The 17,895-nt window shown below is 39.3% G+C and overlaps 1 protein-coding gene across 26 annotated transcripts in view; it reads right to left on the reverse strand.

The window, feature by feature from the left end:
• Window positions 1–238: 238 nt before the first annotated feature.
• The window catches only part of Cobll1 (Cobl-like 1), a 151,060-nt gene continuing 133,403 nt past the window's right edge, over window positions 239–17,895 (reverse strand). For 14 of the 26 annotated variants that reach the window (XM_006499717.3, XM_006499716.4, XM_006499711.4 and 11 more), the window contains 6 exons: window positions 17,615–17,728; window positions 15,060–15,294; window positions 13,969–14,066; window positions 9,533–11,292; window positions 7,588–7,764; window positions 247–1,457 (listed from right to left, as the gene is read on the reverse strand). In XM_006499717.3, coding sequence (XP_006499780.1) covers window positions 1,371–1,457; window positions 7,588–7,764; window positions 9,533–11,292; window positions 13,969–14,066; window positions 15,060–15,294; window positions 17,615–17,728 — 2,471 coding nt within the window. In that variant the 3' untranslated portion in view covers window positions 247–1,370. Of the gene's footprint in view, window positions 1,458–2,521; window positions 2,641–7,587; window positions 7,765–9,532; window positions 11,293–13,968; window positions 14,067–15,059; window positions 15,295–17,614; window positions 17,729–17,895 lie in introns of all 26 variants that reach the window. The other 12 variants (XM_006499722.4, XM_006499721.4, XM_006499718.4 and 9 more) reach the window with 7 other exon arrangements.

Here is a 17,895-nt window from a genome sequence, read left to right on the forward strand (position 1 = left end):
TCAGCGGTTTCGAACACTGGCTGTTCTTTCAGATGATTCAATTCCATGTCCAGCTCCGACTGCCTGTAACACCAGTTCCAGGGGACCCAGGGCTTCACTTTGGACTTCACGGGATCTAAACACACAGGCAGTGCAGGCATATGTGCAGGCAGAGCACCCACACTCATAAAAAACATAGACATTTACATGTGCTTCAGGTCAGGTATTCAAATATGCTCGTTAACACAGGCTACACGGGAAACAACAGACTGTAAATATATAACTTGCTTTTATTAAACGGAAAAAGGTTCCTATGTGTCAGGATGACAGATACTCCAGTAGCTTTAGGAAAAAGTTCAGTGTCAGGTGTCTGAGCAGTCTTTTGAATAAAAGAGGAATAAAATTATTAAGGAAGTCCAGGACACTAACACGTTCTAAACTTCTGGGCCACTGGAAGCCGACACATCAAGTACTGTTTCTCTCAACGATTTTGGCTTTCAGGAAAATATATATTATTATTTAGATGGCTAGCATCTGAGATACATAAATGACTAACTTAGCATTTTCTTTAATTAAAAAAAAATCAGGATTTTGCAAATGTCTGACTTCAAAGTTTTGAATGTGGACATAAACTAACCCTCAATTCCTCCTTATAGCAAAAGTGAAATAACTGCCACAATGTATCAACATTTTCACAGGGATATTTTAAGGCCTCTGGCATTAGAAAATATGCAATATCTGTGTAACAACATCATAATTATATACAGAAAATATCTTAAAGTCTTCTTGTGCAATTTTACTTCTAAAGGTTAAAGTGTTCTATTTAAAAATACTCAACTGTTACCTACAGATCTGACACTTGTAATTAAAGAATACATAAAATAAGTCTCATAGTGATTCTTCAATAAAAATAACTGAACATTATCTATTTGATTTACTAGTCTTCCACGTCTTTCAGCAACAAAGGCCGTACTATAAATTATCTTTCTAATTATAGCCTAACGCTGAGGCAGTAAATGTTAGTCTGTGCTTGCCTGTTTCTGTGTCATACAGTATGTCTATAAATCTCAATTTACACCTTTGTTTCATGGTGCACAGTATATCCATAAGGAAAAAAAAAAACCATAAGCAGTGATTGTTCTTCATTGGAAAAAAACAAGTCATTTACACCTTGTTTAACATTTCTAAAGCAGCAGTATTTAGCTATAACAAAAAGGCCAAAACTTATTATAAATTATAGATTCTATTCATTTTTCTTTTGGCATTAAATCCATAATACAAATGTTTACTCCTGAATAGATTTATATATTAATGTACATCTAAATATATATTTGTGAATATTTCTTGTAGGCAGAAAGCTGGTCGGTGAAGTGTGTCACAGCAGGGTAATATTAGCGACTGTCCTGGGCGTCAATGGACATGGACTGGCTGAGGCCCGACTTCCCATTCACAGATATTGTATTCGATGGAACAGTAACCTAAGAGGAAGAAACACATTTTGTTCCCATCAAGTTTTTATAAAATGGGACAGCTGTCTAATTTTGAACAATTAACACATTATAACTTCTGCTTAACTGTAAATGTTAGCATTCAGTATTTATCACTCAATGATTTACAAATAATTAAGAATAAATGTTCACTCTATCATGAAATGGAAAATGAGAGTTGTTATTTCCACAACAAACAAGTTAAATAACCCATCAACACATCTTAATCTTTATAAAATTACCAAGCCAACATAAAAGCCAAGAGCACAAACAGAGTGCAGGCAAGCTGTTCAGTGCAGTTTGAGCGAGATGGATGAATCCTGGCTTCTCAGAAGGGCTTGGAAAAAGGTACAGTAAATTTTGCAAAATTTTACAATTTGGTTCTAATGTCAGACAGTAGTTTGAAATCCTCCACTTAGTGACTCCCTATATATTCAAAACATAAGCATCAATCACCAAAATTGATCTTTAAGAATTCTTTCATGGCAAGGGCTATAGCCAACTGTCAAGCCTGTAACAATCGAATGAGAGAAGGGCCTTACAGGAAGTTTCAATCAATAAACACTCAGCCTTCAAAACCCAATGGCTGAGCGTTCCATTTGCAAACCACTGGAGGGAAAAAAAAATCACTTAAGACAGTCAGGCAGGACTGTCAAAGGACATAATGTTAGATTACATAAGGAACTGCAAAATTTAAACATAATAAAAATAAAACTGGCAACCAATAAAAGCATCAATGATCTGGACAGCTCAAGAAGAAATGCAAATGACCTATGAGTATTTGAAGAATGTTCAACATCTCTAGCCATAGGCATCAGAGCAACTATAAGTTACTCTGAGAATCCATCTTACCTGAGTCAAAATGACTACCACCAAAAAAAAAAAAAAAAAAAAAAAAAAAAAAAAAAGCCAACAAATCAAATGACAGTAAAGCTGGAGGTGGGGGAGAGAATGTTTATCCACTGTGGGTGGAAGTGTAAATTAGCAACACTACTGTGGAATTGGCATGTGGGCTTCTAAAAATAGAAGAAACATATGACCTGGGAATACTATACCTCCTGGACATATTACCAAAAGACTCCCTCCATATCCTACTTCAGAGATATACTTCATGGAGCTTTTGCACATCCATGGTTTCACTATTCTTTTCACCCCAGCAAGAGAATGAATCAGCCTGAAAGGTCATGAATAGATCATGATAAGATAAATGTGGTATTATACACAAAGAGATTTTACTCAGTAATAAAAAATAAACGTGCAGGCATAGTTAGAAGTGGCAAATACCATATTAAGCAAAGCAAGAAAGACCCAAAGAAATAGATATGCCATATGCTATCTCACATATGTGATCCTAGCATCTCATTGCTAGCTATGCATATCCAGGTGTACTGGGCTAGTTTTCTGGCAACTTGACACAAGCTAATGTTGTTTACGAAGAAGGAACTTGAGTTGAGAAAATGCTTCCATTAGATTGGCCCAGACAAAATCTGTAAGGCACTTTCTTGATAAATGACTGATGTGGTATAGCCCAGCCCACTGTGGGTGGTGTCACCCCCTGGTCCTGCACTGTATAGGAAAGCAGGCTATGCAAGCCTTGGGGAGAAAGTCAGTAAGCAATGGTCCTCTGTGGTTTCTGTTTCAGCACGGACCTTGAGTTCCTGCCTTGGCTTCCTCTGATGATGGCCTGGAACCTGTAACCAAACAAACCCTTTCCTTCCTAGGTTGCTTTGGGTCATGGATTTAAATAGCAACAGAAATGTGAGTAGGATACTAGGGGAAGCAAATATTGATAAAGGCCAGGAAACCAGGAAGGGGCCATGGAACTGGGTAAAAAAATAATTTAAGGGAGGGGAGTGGGAAAGGAGAACAAAGTGAAAGAGGGTAGTGGTGGGGGGGGGAGGCAAAATGCTACAGTGGGAAGAGCAATGAGGCAGATGGAGGAGTCAGGGGAGAGCCAACTAAAATGCAATGTGTGGGAAAACCATGCAGAAACCTAGTATTTTGGAAGCTGATTTTTTTTTTAAAGGCAAATACAATATCATCTTAAATAGCATAGCTCTTACCTAGGATAAGGAGCTCCATAGAGAGGTATGTGTGTGAATTTCTAGAAGTTTCCATTGTATAAACTAGACTTGATACACTAATAAAATATTGTAGAAGGTTGCATCACAATATGCCAGATGCAATTGCTCACAAGGTGTGATGGCACCTACCCATGAGAATCCTAACACTTTGAGAAGCTGAGACAAAGGGATCGTGAAAGCAAGACTAGTCCTGGCTACAACAGGTAGACCACATCCTGTCTCAGAAAGAACAAACAAACAAACAAAACAAAAAACACACTAAAGAGAGGTTACCTTAAAAGAAAAAAAATTATTTCTTTGGTATTTAAATATACTAATGAGAAGATATCATTAGAATCTCCAGTGAATGTATAAATTCTGAGATCAGAGATTCTGTCTCTTGGATCCCACTTTATTCCAAAACTTTTTTTTTTTTTTTTTTTTTTTTTTGGTGCTTGTCAAAGTTGAGTGCTACAGAATATTTCTTAAATGGAATACAAATTTAAGAAACATTCAGAAACTAAGAGTGTTATTTGACTTGTTTGAGCTATGCACATAATGCATGAAATTCATTGACAACAGAATTATTTTAAAATATGACCTATTTTGTTTATGTACATTCCTAGTGCCCACAGAGGCCAGAGGAGACTGATGAAATGGAACTAGAGTTACAGGCAGTTGTGAGTGGCCACATGGGCACTGGGAATTGAACTTGAGTCCTCTGCAAGAACAGACAGGACTCAAAACCTGAAATATCTCTTCAGACCCACCCCCCCCCCCAAAAAAAAGTTACTTTTTAAAAAGTAGTATTTAAGAACTTACTGATGTGCCTGCTGATCATCTACCCTTGATGGTTAAAGAAGTTTCCTGAGTAGACACAAAATTTAAACTGTGCCTATGAAACACCCTAATTTTACAAAACTTTTATTTATTTAGAGAGAACTGTCAACATTGAAACGTTTAAAAATCAAACCAAAAATAATGAAAAGCAAGCTAATTAAATAATACAAGCCAGGAAGAGTCTGTAAGGCACACATGGCTGTTTGTTCTTTCCATACTACCATTTAGTCAGATAAATTTTACATCCTAAGACAATCTACAATATGAAGTATAAAATATCAATTTATTTTAGACTCTTTTTAAAAGCATATTCTATTTGTAACAATGTAACAGCCCAATTTTGAATTAATTCAGGGGCAACACAAAAGCACTGAAAGCAGCCAAAGTTCTGTGTCAGAACAGATGTACAATAGTGGAAGATTTACCTTCATTCTCTATGAACAATTTACTGATTCCTGGTTCATGGATAAATTTGAAAACTGAACACAATTTGAAAGTACTGTGCTAGGCTATTTAAAGCTTTGTATGAAGACAAACTAGTCTCCATGGCTACATGGACAGTGAATGGGAGTAAGATATGAGAAAACCCCAGAGAATCATGAAAAGATCGTAGCATGTTCACAGCCACATTCACACAGCACACATGAATTGGACTAATGCGAGGTAGCTATTCTAATGAAGTCTAACTGCTCTACAAGAACCAGAGCCATAGCTAAGATGGTACCTGGAGCTAAACTGAACAAATGAGTTCAAAGACAGATATGGGCAAACATGGCACCATCTTCCTTCCCCATTCCATATTCAGATTTGTCTGGCTGGAGCTTGTGAAGGACATGTGCATGCTGTCAGGTTGAGTTCCTGTTGCTATAAGGCATGCCCATCAGTGCAATAGTGGAAAGGATGTTGTGGAATAACCAACCACTTTCGGATCGGATTTCAGGCCTATTCTACAAGGTGAAACTCAAACCTAGAACAGTTCTTGGAGTCGCTAAACTTCTGGCTAGACAGGTCACATGTCCTAGAGGGGTGGTAATGGTGTACAGATATGATCAACATACATTGTAGATGTATGGACTATCAAAGAACATAAAAAGTGTTCCAGTAAGATGGTCTATTCTTCAGAAACACTGTTTATTATTTTTAAGAGTTATATTTATTTGCAACTTTACAACAAATATGGCATGAGCACTGTTATATACAGAAGTCTTGGTTTCCATTATTTTCAAATATGCACTGGTGTGAGGTGTCAGATCTCCTAGAACTGGAGTTACAGACAGGTGTGACCTGCCATGTGGGTGCTGGGAAGTGAACCTGGGTACTCTGGAAGAACAGCCAGTGTTCTTAACCACTGAGCCATCTCTCCCGCCCCCACAAAAATAATTTTTAAGAGTATATACTAGAGCTGAAATGCTTGTCACTAAATTTAGAGATTATGAATATTACTAGTTCCATAAACCATTTTTAGTGAAATAAAATAGATTATGTCTAAAGTGTTCATTAAAAGCTTAGAAGTTGACACTCTATAGGCTCTGAGCTGTTAATAGCCTCCTACTCAATACGATAAAGTTTTATCCTCAATAGAATCTAAAGTAATGAGCTTTAAATAGGATACAATTATAAGCACATCATTTAGGTTTCCTTTCTGTTGGCTCAGATCCAGCTCTTTCTAGAGCTGTGAAGAGTTTCCTGTGTGAAAGCCAAATCAAGCCCAGGCATCCACCAATAGCCAGCTGCTGGCCTGAAATACATTTGCAGTTCAATGTACAGCAGCCTGCAATGAGTAGCCTAAGCTAGTTAGTATATGTACTTGCCCATTCCCAAAGCATTGCGTTCAACTCCTGTGCAGGCACTGGGCTCTCCTACAGATCTAATGCAATACTACTTTTCAGGCTGAGGCTACATAGAAGGCAGAGGCTTGGGTTAATTGTCTTTCCTGCCCCGTGTGTCTAGTAAAAATGTGTGTGCCTCTAATTTATTGAATTTAAGAATTTTAGATTGGTCGAAATTGGCTTGAACTCCTCTTTAACTTCCTGAGTAAAGAACAGAAAGTATTTCATAAACAAGAATCTCCTATTTATTAACATTGGTGTATTTTCCCCTTGGCAAAAGAGGACTGGTAAAATGCTAATTTCAACATTTAAATCTGTATGAATTTTCTGCTGCCTTGGTACCTATATATAATCTGAAAATTTTAGATGTATCCTCTGAATTATTCCCTTATGTTTCTATCATTTCTGAAACTACTTAATGCATTGTTTGGCTTCAGTGGTTTTACACACACACACACACACACATACACACACACATACACATACACACACTCACACTCGTGTGCAGAAGCCTTGGATGGTTTTGCATAGCATGGGCTGTTGTGGTACAAACACCAAAGACACTTGTATTTCTGTTTTTCAGTATTTCTATTCCTCTGTTGCTTTAATTCTCGTGGAAGTCAATGCTTCATTCTGCAAGTCTCTTAATCCGTCTTTAACTGCATTCTAATGTGATCACCAAAGAAGCTCATGCCATGAAACCCAGGGAGTCAGTACAATATGAACTTCCATGCTGAGATGCTTCTCTTCGCATAACTCCATGGCAGTGGCTGGTCAGCCTGATCATGCTCTCTCAGAGGAAGGAGGTAGAAAGGGAGGAGAGCCTCGCCTGAGACACTCACATTCTGCCCAGAGGAATCACAACCCCCTCTCATTGCTCTTCTCCAGCTAAGCAGGGACAGCTGAACCATGTGGAGGTCCTCTACATGCTCTAAATTCCTTTTACTATCCGTAACTTAAGCTATAACACTATCCCTAAAACCCAGATACGGCAGTTACTTTGACTGCTGAGAGATGACTGCAAACATTAATGGTCCCATTGGTAAAAGTCTACCTGTTCTAGTGGAGTGGGCGCAATAGAGTCTCTCTTACAATGCTAATGCAATTTCTTAAAATGAGAATTCAGGCTACCTTCCCACATATACAACAACGAATATAGTCATATTGTGCACCTGTCCCACAAAGTGGGAAGAAAAGAAAAAAAATGATGACAAGTTTTTAGGTATATGTTAAGACTCCGATTCTTTCTGTTTATACCTCAAAAATGATCTCTGGCAGAAAAGTGTAACGTCTGACACTTTTCTGTTTATATGTGAATACCCGATCAAGTACTAGTTTGACAAGGTTGAAAATAAGCCCACTGTTACCCATCTGATAGGGAAAACTTACTCTCTTCAACTTGGCAGCAGCCTCTCCAGACCGGATTGCAGTGAGCAAGCTCTGTCGTACGTGCTCTGGGTCAGAGCTCTGGAATGTTAGAGAACTCTGTCTCTTAAGGGTGAACGATGGGCCATCAGCTGGAGTCAGCACTTGAGAACTGTGCTCATTCTGTACAGGATTATTTTGCTATAAAAATGCAAGGTATTTTTATGAGTTCTAAGAGAAGAAAGGCCTATTTAAAAAGAGTTTTTATTATTAATTACTCTTTCAAAACCACCCATGACATAGACACAGCTCTACATCTTTACCTGTCAGGCCTCAGTTCTGTCAGGCTAGCTGGGAGATCAATGATCTACCTTCCCTTCTCAGCTTAGGATCATATGCAAGAAAGGTGCCACCTCTTTTTGCTTCATGCATAAAGTGGCAATTTTCTTGTGTGTAAATCCAAGAACACTAATATTGCAGACACATGGAACTGGCTACCAGAGCCAAAAATCATGATCAAAAATTCTACAAACTGACAAGTAACCCATCTTCCCCACTCTAACATACTCAGGGAAGTGCGCAGGCAGATGAATACTGACACAGTTTTATACTTCTGAATCCAGTATGATTTAACATGGGGTATTAGTGTCTCCCCTACACTTAACTGCCTGTGTTTGTTTGTTTGTTTCTAGAAACTTCAAGAACTATGAGCTCAGCAGGATTTCTTGACTTTTCCCATAAGACTAAAAATAAATGTTAAGAGCTTCCAAATTAAATAATCAGAAATTTAATTAAGCCTCTTAAGAACAAATATTTATTAACTGACTTAACTGAAGTATTATATCAAGTAATCTTTAAAAATTTTTTCCACCAACTGCCTAATATGTATCTTTACTGTTTAACTGAACTACATGGGACTGAGGCTGTGACCCCAAACTCTATCTAAGCTAAGCTTTTATTGCTCAGGAATGATGATCCATTTCAAGGAAAAGGAAGGCTCTCCCCAAGTCAAGAATCCACCTCTGTATCACTCCCTGATGCTAGAGTCACCTAACAAACATAAATGTCAAACATATGAGGACATATTCTTCAAGGTAAATATTACCTTAACATTATGGAACAATATTTACTCGCACTGTCCTCATAGTTTAGGAATGTTTGGGAAAGTTGAACGAAAGTTGAACTTCTGGAATTGTCACACAAATATGAAAGTATTCTTTAAATACTACCAGAGTGAAGTATGCACAGTAGTTTTGTAAAGATTGCCTGTGGATTACCATGAACCACACTGTGAATTTAATCATCCCCTTTGACTATTTTATGTGAATTCAGAAAGCAGACTTCTTAGTGGACAATTCAGTTCAAAGGGACTTTTTCTAAATTACCATGGTTGGATGGTATTTTAGTCTACATATTTACAATGGAAAATAACAAACTGGATAATTAAGAAAACTACATTTTAAAGCTACTATCATTTTAAATTAAATTATCTGAGAGATGATTGTTAAGCTGATATTGAATGTAAGTGACAGAAAACACACAACTGGACACTTTTAGCCCCTGCTATCTTTGATACTATTTATTTCAAATGATTAAAACTATTTACTTGGTATAGTACTATGAAAGTGGAAGAGAAAAATAAACCAAACCATAATAACAAGCTAAAAAAAAAAGTTAGCAAAGCAAAGGAAAATAGTCACTACTCTCAATAATTATACAAGTGTGTGAGTAAAGAAACTTTAACGGATTTGCTAATGATTCAATTATATAACAATGCCATTATAACAAGGTCCGAGTTAAATGAATTATAATTCTCAGAGTAAAACCTCAGGTTCTTAAGCATTACCAGCCTTTTCCCGAAGACATTAATTCAGAGCTAGGTAATGCATAAATTATTGGTATAAAACGGGCTACTTTAACCAAGTTGTTCTAGCATGTGATTACTTAGACTGGAAAAGTTCAGGATTACCTTATCACCATCACCATGTTGGGAGCCCACCGTAGGCTTGTTTACTGTATGTGTCTTTTCATCCTGTGTGGCAGCTGGAGGCAGGGCAGAGGAGCCCTCACTGGCTGACTCTGGGCATGCCTTACTGAACGACTGTGACCTTTTCACCACAGCAAGGGCAAAGGGTGAGGGGCCAGAACTGGAGTATGGTCTTGGGGCCCCAAATGTTTTCAAGGTCTTCAGGTTTAGTGATGTTCCCTGACTACCAGGGAGAGCCACAGGCTTGGCAGCTACAGGAGGAGGAGAGGTCTCGGCTCGAAGAGTCATTGGTTTGGGAAATACAAGAGGAAGAGAGGTCTCGGCAGGAAGAGTCATTGGTTTGGGAAATACAGGAGGAGGAGAGGTCTCAGCAGGAAGAGTCATTGGTTTGGGAAATACAGGAGGAGGAGAGGTCTCGGCACGAAGAGTCATTGGTTTGGGAGCTACAGGAGGAGGAGAGGTCTCGGCAGGCTTCTGAATTATATCATCATCAGCTTTTGAAATATTGGGCAGCGGAGCAGAGTGAGTCCTTTCACTTAAGGAAGAAGGATGCTGTTCTGGAGAAAGCTGTGGGTCCCTCTGCACCTCCTTGATTGTTGGCTCTTTAGGGGCAGGCCCAGGGGCAGTGTGGACGCTCTTAGCAGCTGCAGATGTCACATAGTGGCCTGATGCTCTCTTTTGCATCTGCAAAAAGAATGAACTTGGTTTGGCCTGGGGATTTGAAGCTCGGGATCTAAATTTTGACTCCAAAATATTGTTTATATCTTCCAAATTTGGCGCAAAAGGAATGGTGCCAGTGTCTGTAGTCACTCTGGGTGCTTTGGGAGGGTTCGTCTCGGTACCAGTTGGTGAGCTCAAAGTCCTGTGCAAATGACGCTCTGTTCCTGAGCTGGGCTTTGGTTTAAGGTCAGGCTGAGGCTGCTGTGAGCTTTTAGAAGTAGCAGGGACTTCTGTTTGCATGGAAGTTTCTGTCATATTCTCAATCGTATGCCTCTGCCCTACAGGGAGCATCTTTTGGTCATCTTTCCTCCCCATTGCTTCTGATTCCCAGTCTTTCGCCATTTCCAGGGATTTCGGAGGTACTATTTTATAAGTAGTCATTCCAATTTTAGGTATATACTCTCTCGTGATTTCATTTGACGGTTTTGGCTTGGGGTTGGAGTCTTGCCTATAAAGTGGAAAGTTCTTTAGGTAAGAAGCAGCTGGATTCTTATTACTTCCATCTACAGGTGACAAAGGGACATTGTTCCCATATGTACAAGCTGGCTCTTTCTCAGGGAGTCTATCTTGTACATAAGTTGAGGTGCCCTGACTCCTGAATTCTCTTGAGGCATTTACAGAATCCTGGAGACTTGCAGAGGAGTGCTGAGCTGATATGCTGCCATCCGAAGTCTGCACAGTCTCATCAGCCCTGGGGTCAGATGAATTACTGACTTCGTGATTCCCATCAAAAGTGCCGCGGGCAGGGGTGGCCTGAATTGCTGCATCCTGCATTTTCGTCTTCTCTACACCTGGTTGATTCAATTTTTGATCTGGTCCTGGCGATGCTGTTAGATGATTTTCCCTCGAACTTTTAACATTGTCCATTCTACATGCAGGAGAGCCTGACAATCTATCAGTTTCCATGTCGCTGGCTTTCTTCAGAGCTTCGCCTTCGCCTTCTATGGTGGTTTCCATTTTCCCCGGTCTGTTTTTCACATAATCTGTGCTTGTGGCACAGACCATGATTTCATTTTGAACTACTGAGAGGAAAAAAAAAATATTGTCAAGAATGTATTTTAAAATGAAGAATTCAATTTTTCAATGTGTGTCACCTATCTATAACTGGATAATTTGAGTGCTACAATCCACTTTCAGCCTAATAATACAAAGGAAAGTATTGAGCAAAGAAAACAATATGGGCTGTGTCTATGGAAAAATAATCACGTGTAAAAATATTTTTATAAATCCTTGATAAGCAACTTTAATTCATTAATGTTGAGACTCTGAATTTCAGGTCTCAGATTTTCCATGAGTTGATCTATCAATCACTCTCTAGTTCCCTCTAATACACAATTATTCCCAAAGGCTGTGAAGAAGACAACCTGTACCCTGCTGCCCAATGAGCTGCCCACCCTTGTTCATATCTAACGATTGTTGCAGGCTTTTCCCTGTCCAATCCCATTAGGGCAATGGGAGGCTTATGATTGGACAGGCAAAGGAAGGTAAAGCGAGGAGTTGAGGAGACAGAGAGAGAGATCGAAGGAGATGAGGGAGAACCAGAACCGAGGCAGACATGGTATTATCAAAAGGTTAGAATAATTGGGTTAAAGCTTTTTCATTATCATTTGGCTCTGAAATTTTGTATTGGCATCTTGTAAATCATGTTATTATTGATACATACATCTGATTGGCTAACTAAGCATTAAGAGTCTTGATTTTACTGGGTAATTAGGTGTTGAGTTGGCTAACCAGGGGTGTGTGAGGCACTTGTGTGAAAGTGAGAGGAACACAGGGGAGCCCATCCAAGAGATGGCCTGGTGGGAGCCATGTGGCCTATGCAGGCTGGTGAGTTGGCAGGCCAAGAGATGGAGTGAATGAGATCACCTGGCACACGGGTTAGCTCTAGATATTTCCTGCAACAGATGATGCTCACCCAATGTCTATGAATGGCTGCATCAGTTCCAAGGATGCCAATAGAGGGAGAAGGTAGCTACTGCATTATGTTTCTACTTTTTCATGATTCAAAACTAATATTGACTTCTACAATGGTACAAAACGATGGTTTGGATAAGTGCATATGAGGAAAGGGGGAATAAAACATCTTAAGGATAATAGAAATGATTTTCTAAAATCACCTACAAGTTGATAAAGGTTACTACAAAGTACATGTAGATCACAGACAATATTACTGAGATATTCTTGTAACTAACCTACCATTAGCCTGGTGTCAAAATCTTACTGCTGTGACTATCAAGTTAAAAAGGGGATGACTGGTTGATTTTTAGATAGGTTTACTATTTTAGCAGGGTTAGTGTCTTAGCCTTCTGAGTATTGAGAACTCAGCTATGCATCTTCATGCCCTGTGTAAGGAAGATCTCTGAAGACTGGGATCTACATAAGTGTTATAGGCCTCCCCTCTGTGTTCAAAGTCCTGTATACAAACCCTAGCACTGCGAAATAAGTAAGTAAATTAACTCCCAAATGTAATAGTTATAAAATCCTGGTTTTTCAATAGCAGCACTATTGCCATAACAGTGTATACAATGAAAATCAGAACCAAGAAGAGTTTTAGAACATTGTAATGTACTATCAGAGAAGAATACTAAAATTGGAAAAAAAATCAGATATAAACACATTCACATTACCTATGGAGTACTGTAGTACACGCAGGACAAACACACACACTACCACAACCACCACCACTACACACATCTTCATTGTCAATACTATTGACAACAATAGTATTAAACTATCCATTTCTTTCCCAAATAGGAATTCTATAGCCCTGTGTTTGTTTTCTATAACTATTAAAATTTTCACTTAGCACAGAATGAACCATAGGACTTCATAGGCTTTCTCATTCCCTTAAGATGTATGTATCATCATGCATTCCTTGACTTCTCCACTGAGCATTATTCTATGCTCAAGCGCAGTCCTATGTAGATATGTTACATGTGTCTTCGCATCTTGTTCTGTGCTATAAAAGTTTCACAGGAAGTCATAGATTCAGTTCCCTTATCCAACACTGTACGAGTTGGCTGGAAAGCCAGGAATTCAGAAGTGCATGGCTTGTAGTAATCAAGTAACAAATTTAACACAGGAGAAGGGTGTGGATGGAAACTGAATAGCCAAAGTAGATGGAAACAGTTTGCTATTCAAGGACAGCAAGGCCCTATGCCAACTGACAGAACTGAACCTGTTACATCATGAACAAAAGAAGAAACTGCCTTAATTTGGGCGTAAGAATGGAGAAATAGTGGCAAACAATGTTGCACAACTGGATGGCTTGAAAATCAGGCAGGCAAGTTTCATCCAGAGTGTGGCAATTTGAGTATTAAGTAAAACATGCACTAGGGAACTGAGAGGAACTCGGGTCACAGACAGATGCACAGAGGCCCAAAGCCTAGGATCTGAAATTTAACTTCTATAGCCTCAAAAGGTGGGTCGTCACGAGGAGCAGCAACACAGCAAAAGGATCACTGTGGTACTTTCCATGTTCAAATCCTAGGTCCACCTCTTACTAGTTATGAGACAGTATCTTCGTGGTTTACTCATCTGTGACATGAAAACTAAGAATAACAGTTCTCAAATACTCATAAATGAGACAGGTATTAAATGAAACAAGACATGAAAGAGCTGCCTCAACATGTCCTTAAGAACATTCCTTGGTTCATCAGTCTATGACAGTGCTGGCCATTACTGTTTGTAACACTCACCACTCTCCTGGTTTGGGCCCAGTGTCTTCATGTCTTTTATACTGTCAGATACTCTGTCCTCATTGCCTATATGGCCTACAACAGGATGATACGGCCCTCTGGAAGACAAGACACTGTATGTGAGATATGAAGGTAATTCAAACAGACCATCAAAGAAACTAGGCTGTAATTTTTTCAAAGACAGATGGACTGAAATAATTACCCCCTTCTGCCAAATATTAGAAACTTGATAGCAAAGAAAAAACAGAACAGAGGAAATGCTAATGCAAACATTAGCTTGGGTACACTGGTCCTACTGCAAAGGAAGATGTAAGAGGCTTGGTAAAATGGACACTCTTCCAAATGAATGTCTTTACTTAGTTATTAGGAGCTATTTTTATCCTAAAGACAAAAGGAAATAAACAGGGCAATTTAGCCTTGAATCTGGCAAAGTCAACTCCATAAATCAGAATGTGAATTGACCTCTCTGATTTTTTCTCAGAAGAGTTTAATTAGGAAGACAATCCCATGCAAATTAGGCAAACTTCTGATGAAGAAAGCTTATTTTGCTTGTTTGCTTTCATCTTTATTCATAGGCTTGTGCATTTCATCTTAACATTTCAAACATAGCACTAGTGGACTAGAGCTTTCAAAACCTCTGCATCAGATGGACAATGGTTCTTGCGTCACAGACTTGAGTGTCACAATGCAGGGGCTTAATTTACTTCTAACTATAGGGTGGTTTCACAGTCCAGGTAGTGAAAGTGCTCAAATGTATTCGATACAAAGTGAAAAGTCAATGATATTTTTGGTTCAAGCAGATAATAGACAAAATATATGGAAAAAAACAGAATATTTTAGACTCAGACAAATTAATTGTATTAATTACAATTAATCAGCATTATGTGTGATGGTTATCTAACATGGGGATGCTACAACTCTTGAACTGGCCTTTTCACTTGAACACAATTACATATAACAAGGATAGTACGAGAGATAGAATCTAAAAGACATGGCCAACTATAGCTAAGCTTAAAATATCAGTTGTCTTTCCAAGAAAAGCATTAATCCAACAAACCACCACCAACACTTGAGACACAGAAACTACTTACTGCCCCTCTGTGCTTCTGCCTTCTTGAGTTTTTCCCTTGGAGCTTGGAGAGGTCTCTCCATCACTGATGCCGAGGGCTGAATCAGGATCCTTCTCCACTGTAATTCTCATATCAGTCGATGCTGAAGCAATGTCAGGCGACTTCACAGAAATACTTCCAGCCGGATCTTTAGATGCCTCGCTGAGTTCTTCCTTTTCATCTATCTCCTCAAGACTGTAATCAGAGCTTACACCAGCTACAAAGAAATGCAGACAGAATCCTAAATATTAATCTGCCCTGCTCACCCTAAGCAATCTAGCATCCTAGCTATCTAATTATAGTCATAATTAGCTAGACTTGTAAAATGTGGTTCCAAAGTAATAGTAAATGCTTTCCTAATGGTGAATGCTACATGCACACAGGAAACAAGTGATCTCACAGTCCCACCATTCTAGAACCATGCTTATCACTCTGGGCTTTGTTCATGAAAGGTTAACCTTACAAACCCCACATCACTGCATTTACGAATGAACACCTTTGATTAGTTACTTTATAGTCACATAATGTGAATTAAACAAATTAACAACTTAAAATTCAAATTAATAATATATTAGTTTTTTGTACTGTCTACTAGCAGACACTAACACAAAGAGGGAGGGAGGGAAGGATGGGGGGAGCGAGAGAGGGAGGGAGGGAGGGGGAAGGAGGGAGAAGAGGGAGATAGAGAGGGGGGAAGGGGGAGGGGGAGAAACATTCCAGCAGCTAAGTACTCAAAGTTCTTGTCAAGATTAACTGTGGACGTCATAGAATACACAAGGTTCTTGATTTCTGCTTAAACAAATTAAACATCTCCATTGACATAACAGCGTCTGAATGAAGTTTAGCTTTACCTTGAGTGGGGCACTAGGGTCATATACCACTGCTACAGTGGTCAGACCATGCATATACTGACACAGACATTTACTTTTAGTTTGAGACAGGAGAGTGTGTTAACTTCTGATCTCTAAGGAATAATATGAGCCAGGTATGGTGGCATACACCTTTAATCCCAGCACTCAGGAGGCAAAGTCAAGCAGATCTCTGTGCATTCAACACCAGGTTGGTCTACAGTGTGCTCCAGGACACTGGAGAGAGAACCTGTCTCAATCAAAAGCAATAAATCAATCAATCTGAATGAAAAGAAAAAAAAAAGGAAGGAAGGAAGAAAGAAACATGGCTCTTGGGAAGACTGAGGCAAAAGAATGATTTCTCCTAAGAACTTTAATCTAAAGTGAGCAAGACAGCCACACCCTTTTCAAACAAAACAACAAAAACCTCAAAACAAAACAAAACGAATGTCAAGTTTGGTGCATGCTCCTTTAATCCTAGCACTCCAAAGACAGAGGCAGGTACAGTCTGAAAGTATTTCAGATCCTATGCCTCTGGTAAATACAATTCTATTAAGTCAATCCGAAACATGCTTCTCTTTCTAGTCACCACTGCACTGTGTGGGTGGAGGGGTTACACCTTAATTCTGTTTTACAGTTTAGAAACCTCTGAGTATTTTCCCCTTTGCAGGCAATGACCAATAGGGAATCTGTAACGCTGTGCGCTCTGTGTGTACTCGTGTGGCTTTCATTTTTCTTGAAAAACAGAAATACCCACAGGCAAGGCTTCTTGTGTCATATAGAAAGTGCATGTGCACATTGCATCGTTAAATACCCTGCCAAAGGGTGAGGCTGTAGCACATTGGGAGATCTCTCCCTTAGCACAACGGCCTGGCATTAATCTCTACTCATCTCAAAATCCTCATCAAACTGTTTGCCAAAGTCTTCAAACAATTTTGCATGATTACAAGGAGCATGAGATAGTATACTAATTTTAGGCGACTAAGTTGAAAGGATAAAGGGCTTTTTTGGAGTTTTTAAAAATGAGTAAATTTATGAGGAGATCAGAGTATCATAATTATAATATTGTGCTATCTTACAACAAAATAATTCTACTTTTTCTTTGTTTTTGTTTTGTTTTGTTTTTCGAGACAGGGTTTCTCTGTATAGCCCTGGCTGTCCTGGAACTCACTTTGTAGACCAGGCTGGCCTCGAACTCAGAAATCCGCCTGCCTCTGCCTCTCGAGTGCTGGGATTAAAGGCCTGTGCCACCATGCCTGGCTTTTTTTTTTTTTTTTTGGAATTCTACTTTTAAAAGAGGAAAAGCACCTGAGAATATGTTAGAGAAAATAAGCCACGCAGCAAATGGGTAGAGTTCAGCAGAGAATAAGTATAAATATTCTATGTAAACATTCTCTTACATATTCATCTTGATCATAATAAAGATCAAGCAGCCCTTGAGAATGGTAGAAAGCCAAAAACAAGCAGCAGTGGTCCCCAGAGCTGCGGAGTGGCTTCTCTCTACACTTTGCCCTGCTTGTTTAGATGGTTCAGGAAAACAGCACATTTCAGACCTGGATAAAACTTCAAGGGAAAGAGGGAACTGTGCACATATTTACTTATGGAACACTTTACAGGATGTAATGAGCAATCTGATCTATACTCGATGGCTTATACAAAGCCCCAGCCAGTTCCAGCCTGAGCACCTACAGGTCAAGGATGCTACAGCTGCCTCTGGAGTTCCAGGGCCCTCAGAGATTTCATCCGGCGGCTTGGGCACAGCACACTGCTCCTGGCTTAGGAACCCGGGACCAAGGGAGCCCTCTGTCAAAGAAGTAGAGTCTGTAGAAATGGTACTCAGAGAAGAGAGTTAAAACAAAGCAAGCACACATCCAGATGGGGTGGGATCAGCGCTGCAAGCTCACATATACGAAGGAATAGCCTTGAAAACACAGACCCAGACATAGGCCGAAGTCTGAGTAGCCTGGCCA

This window comes from Mus musculus, chromosome 2, assembly GCF_000001635.26.
Source record: "Mus musculus strain C57BL/6J chromosome 2, GRCm38.p6 C57BL/6J".
NCBI classification, from domain to species: domain Eukaryota; kingdom Metazoa; phylum Chordata; class Mammalia; order Rodentia; family Muridae; genus Mus; species Mus musculus.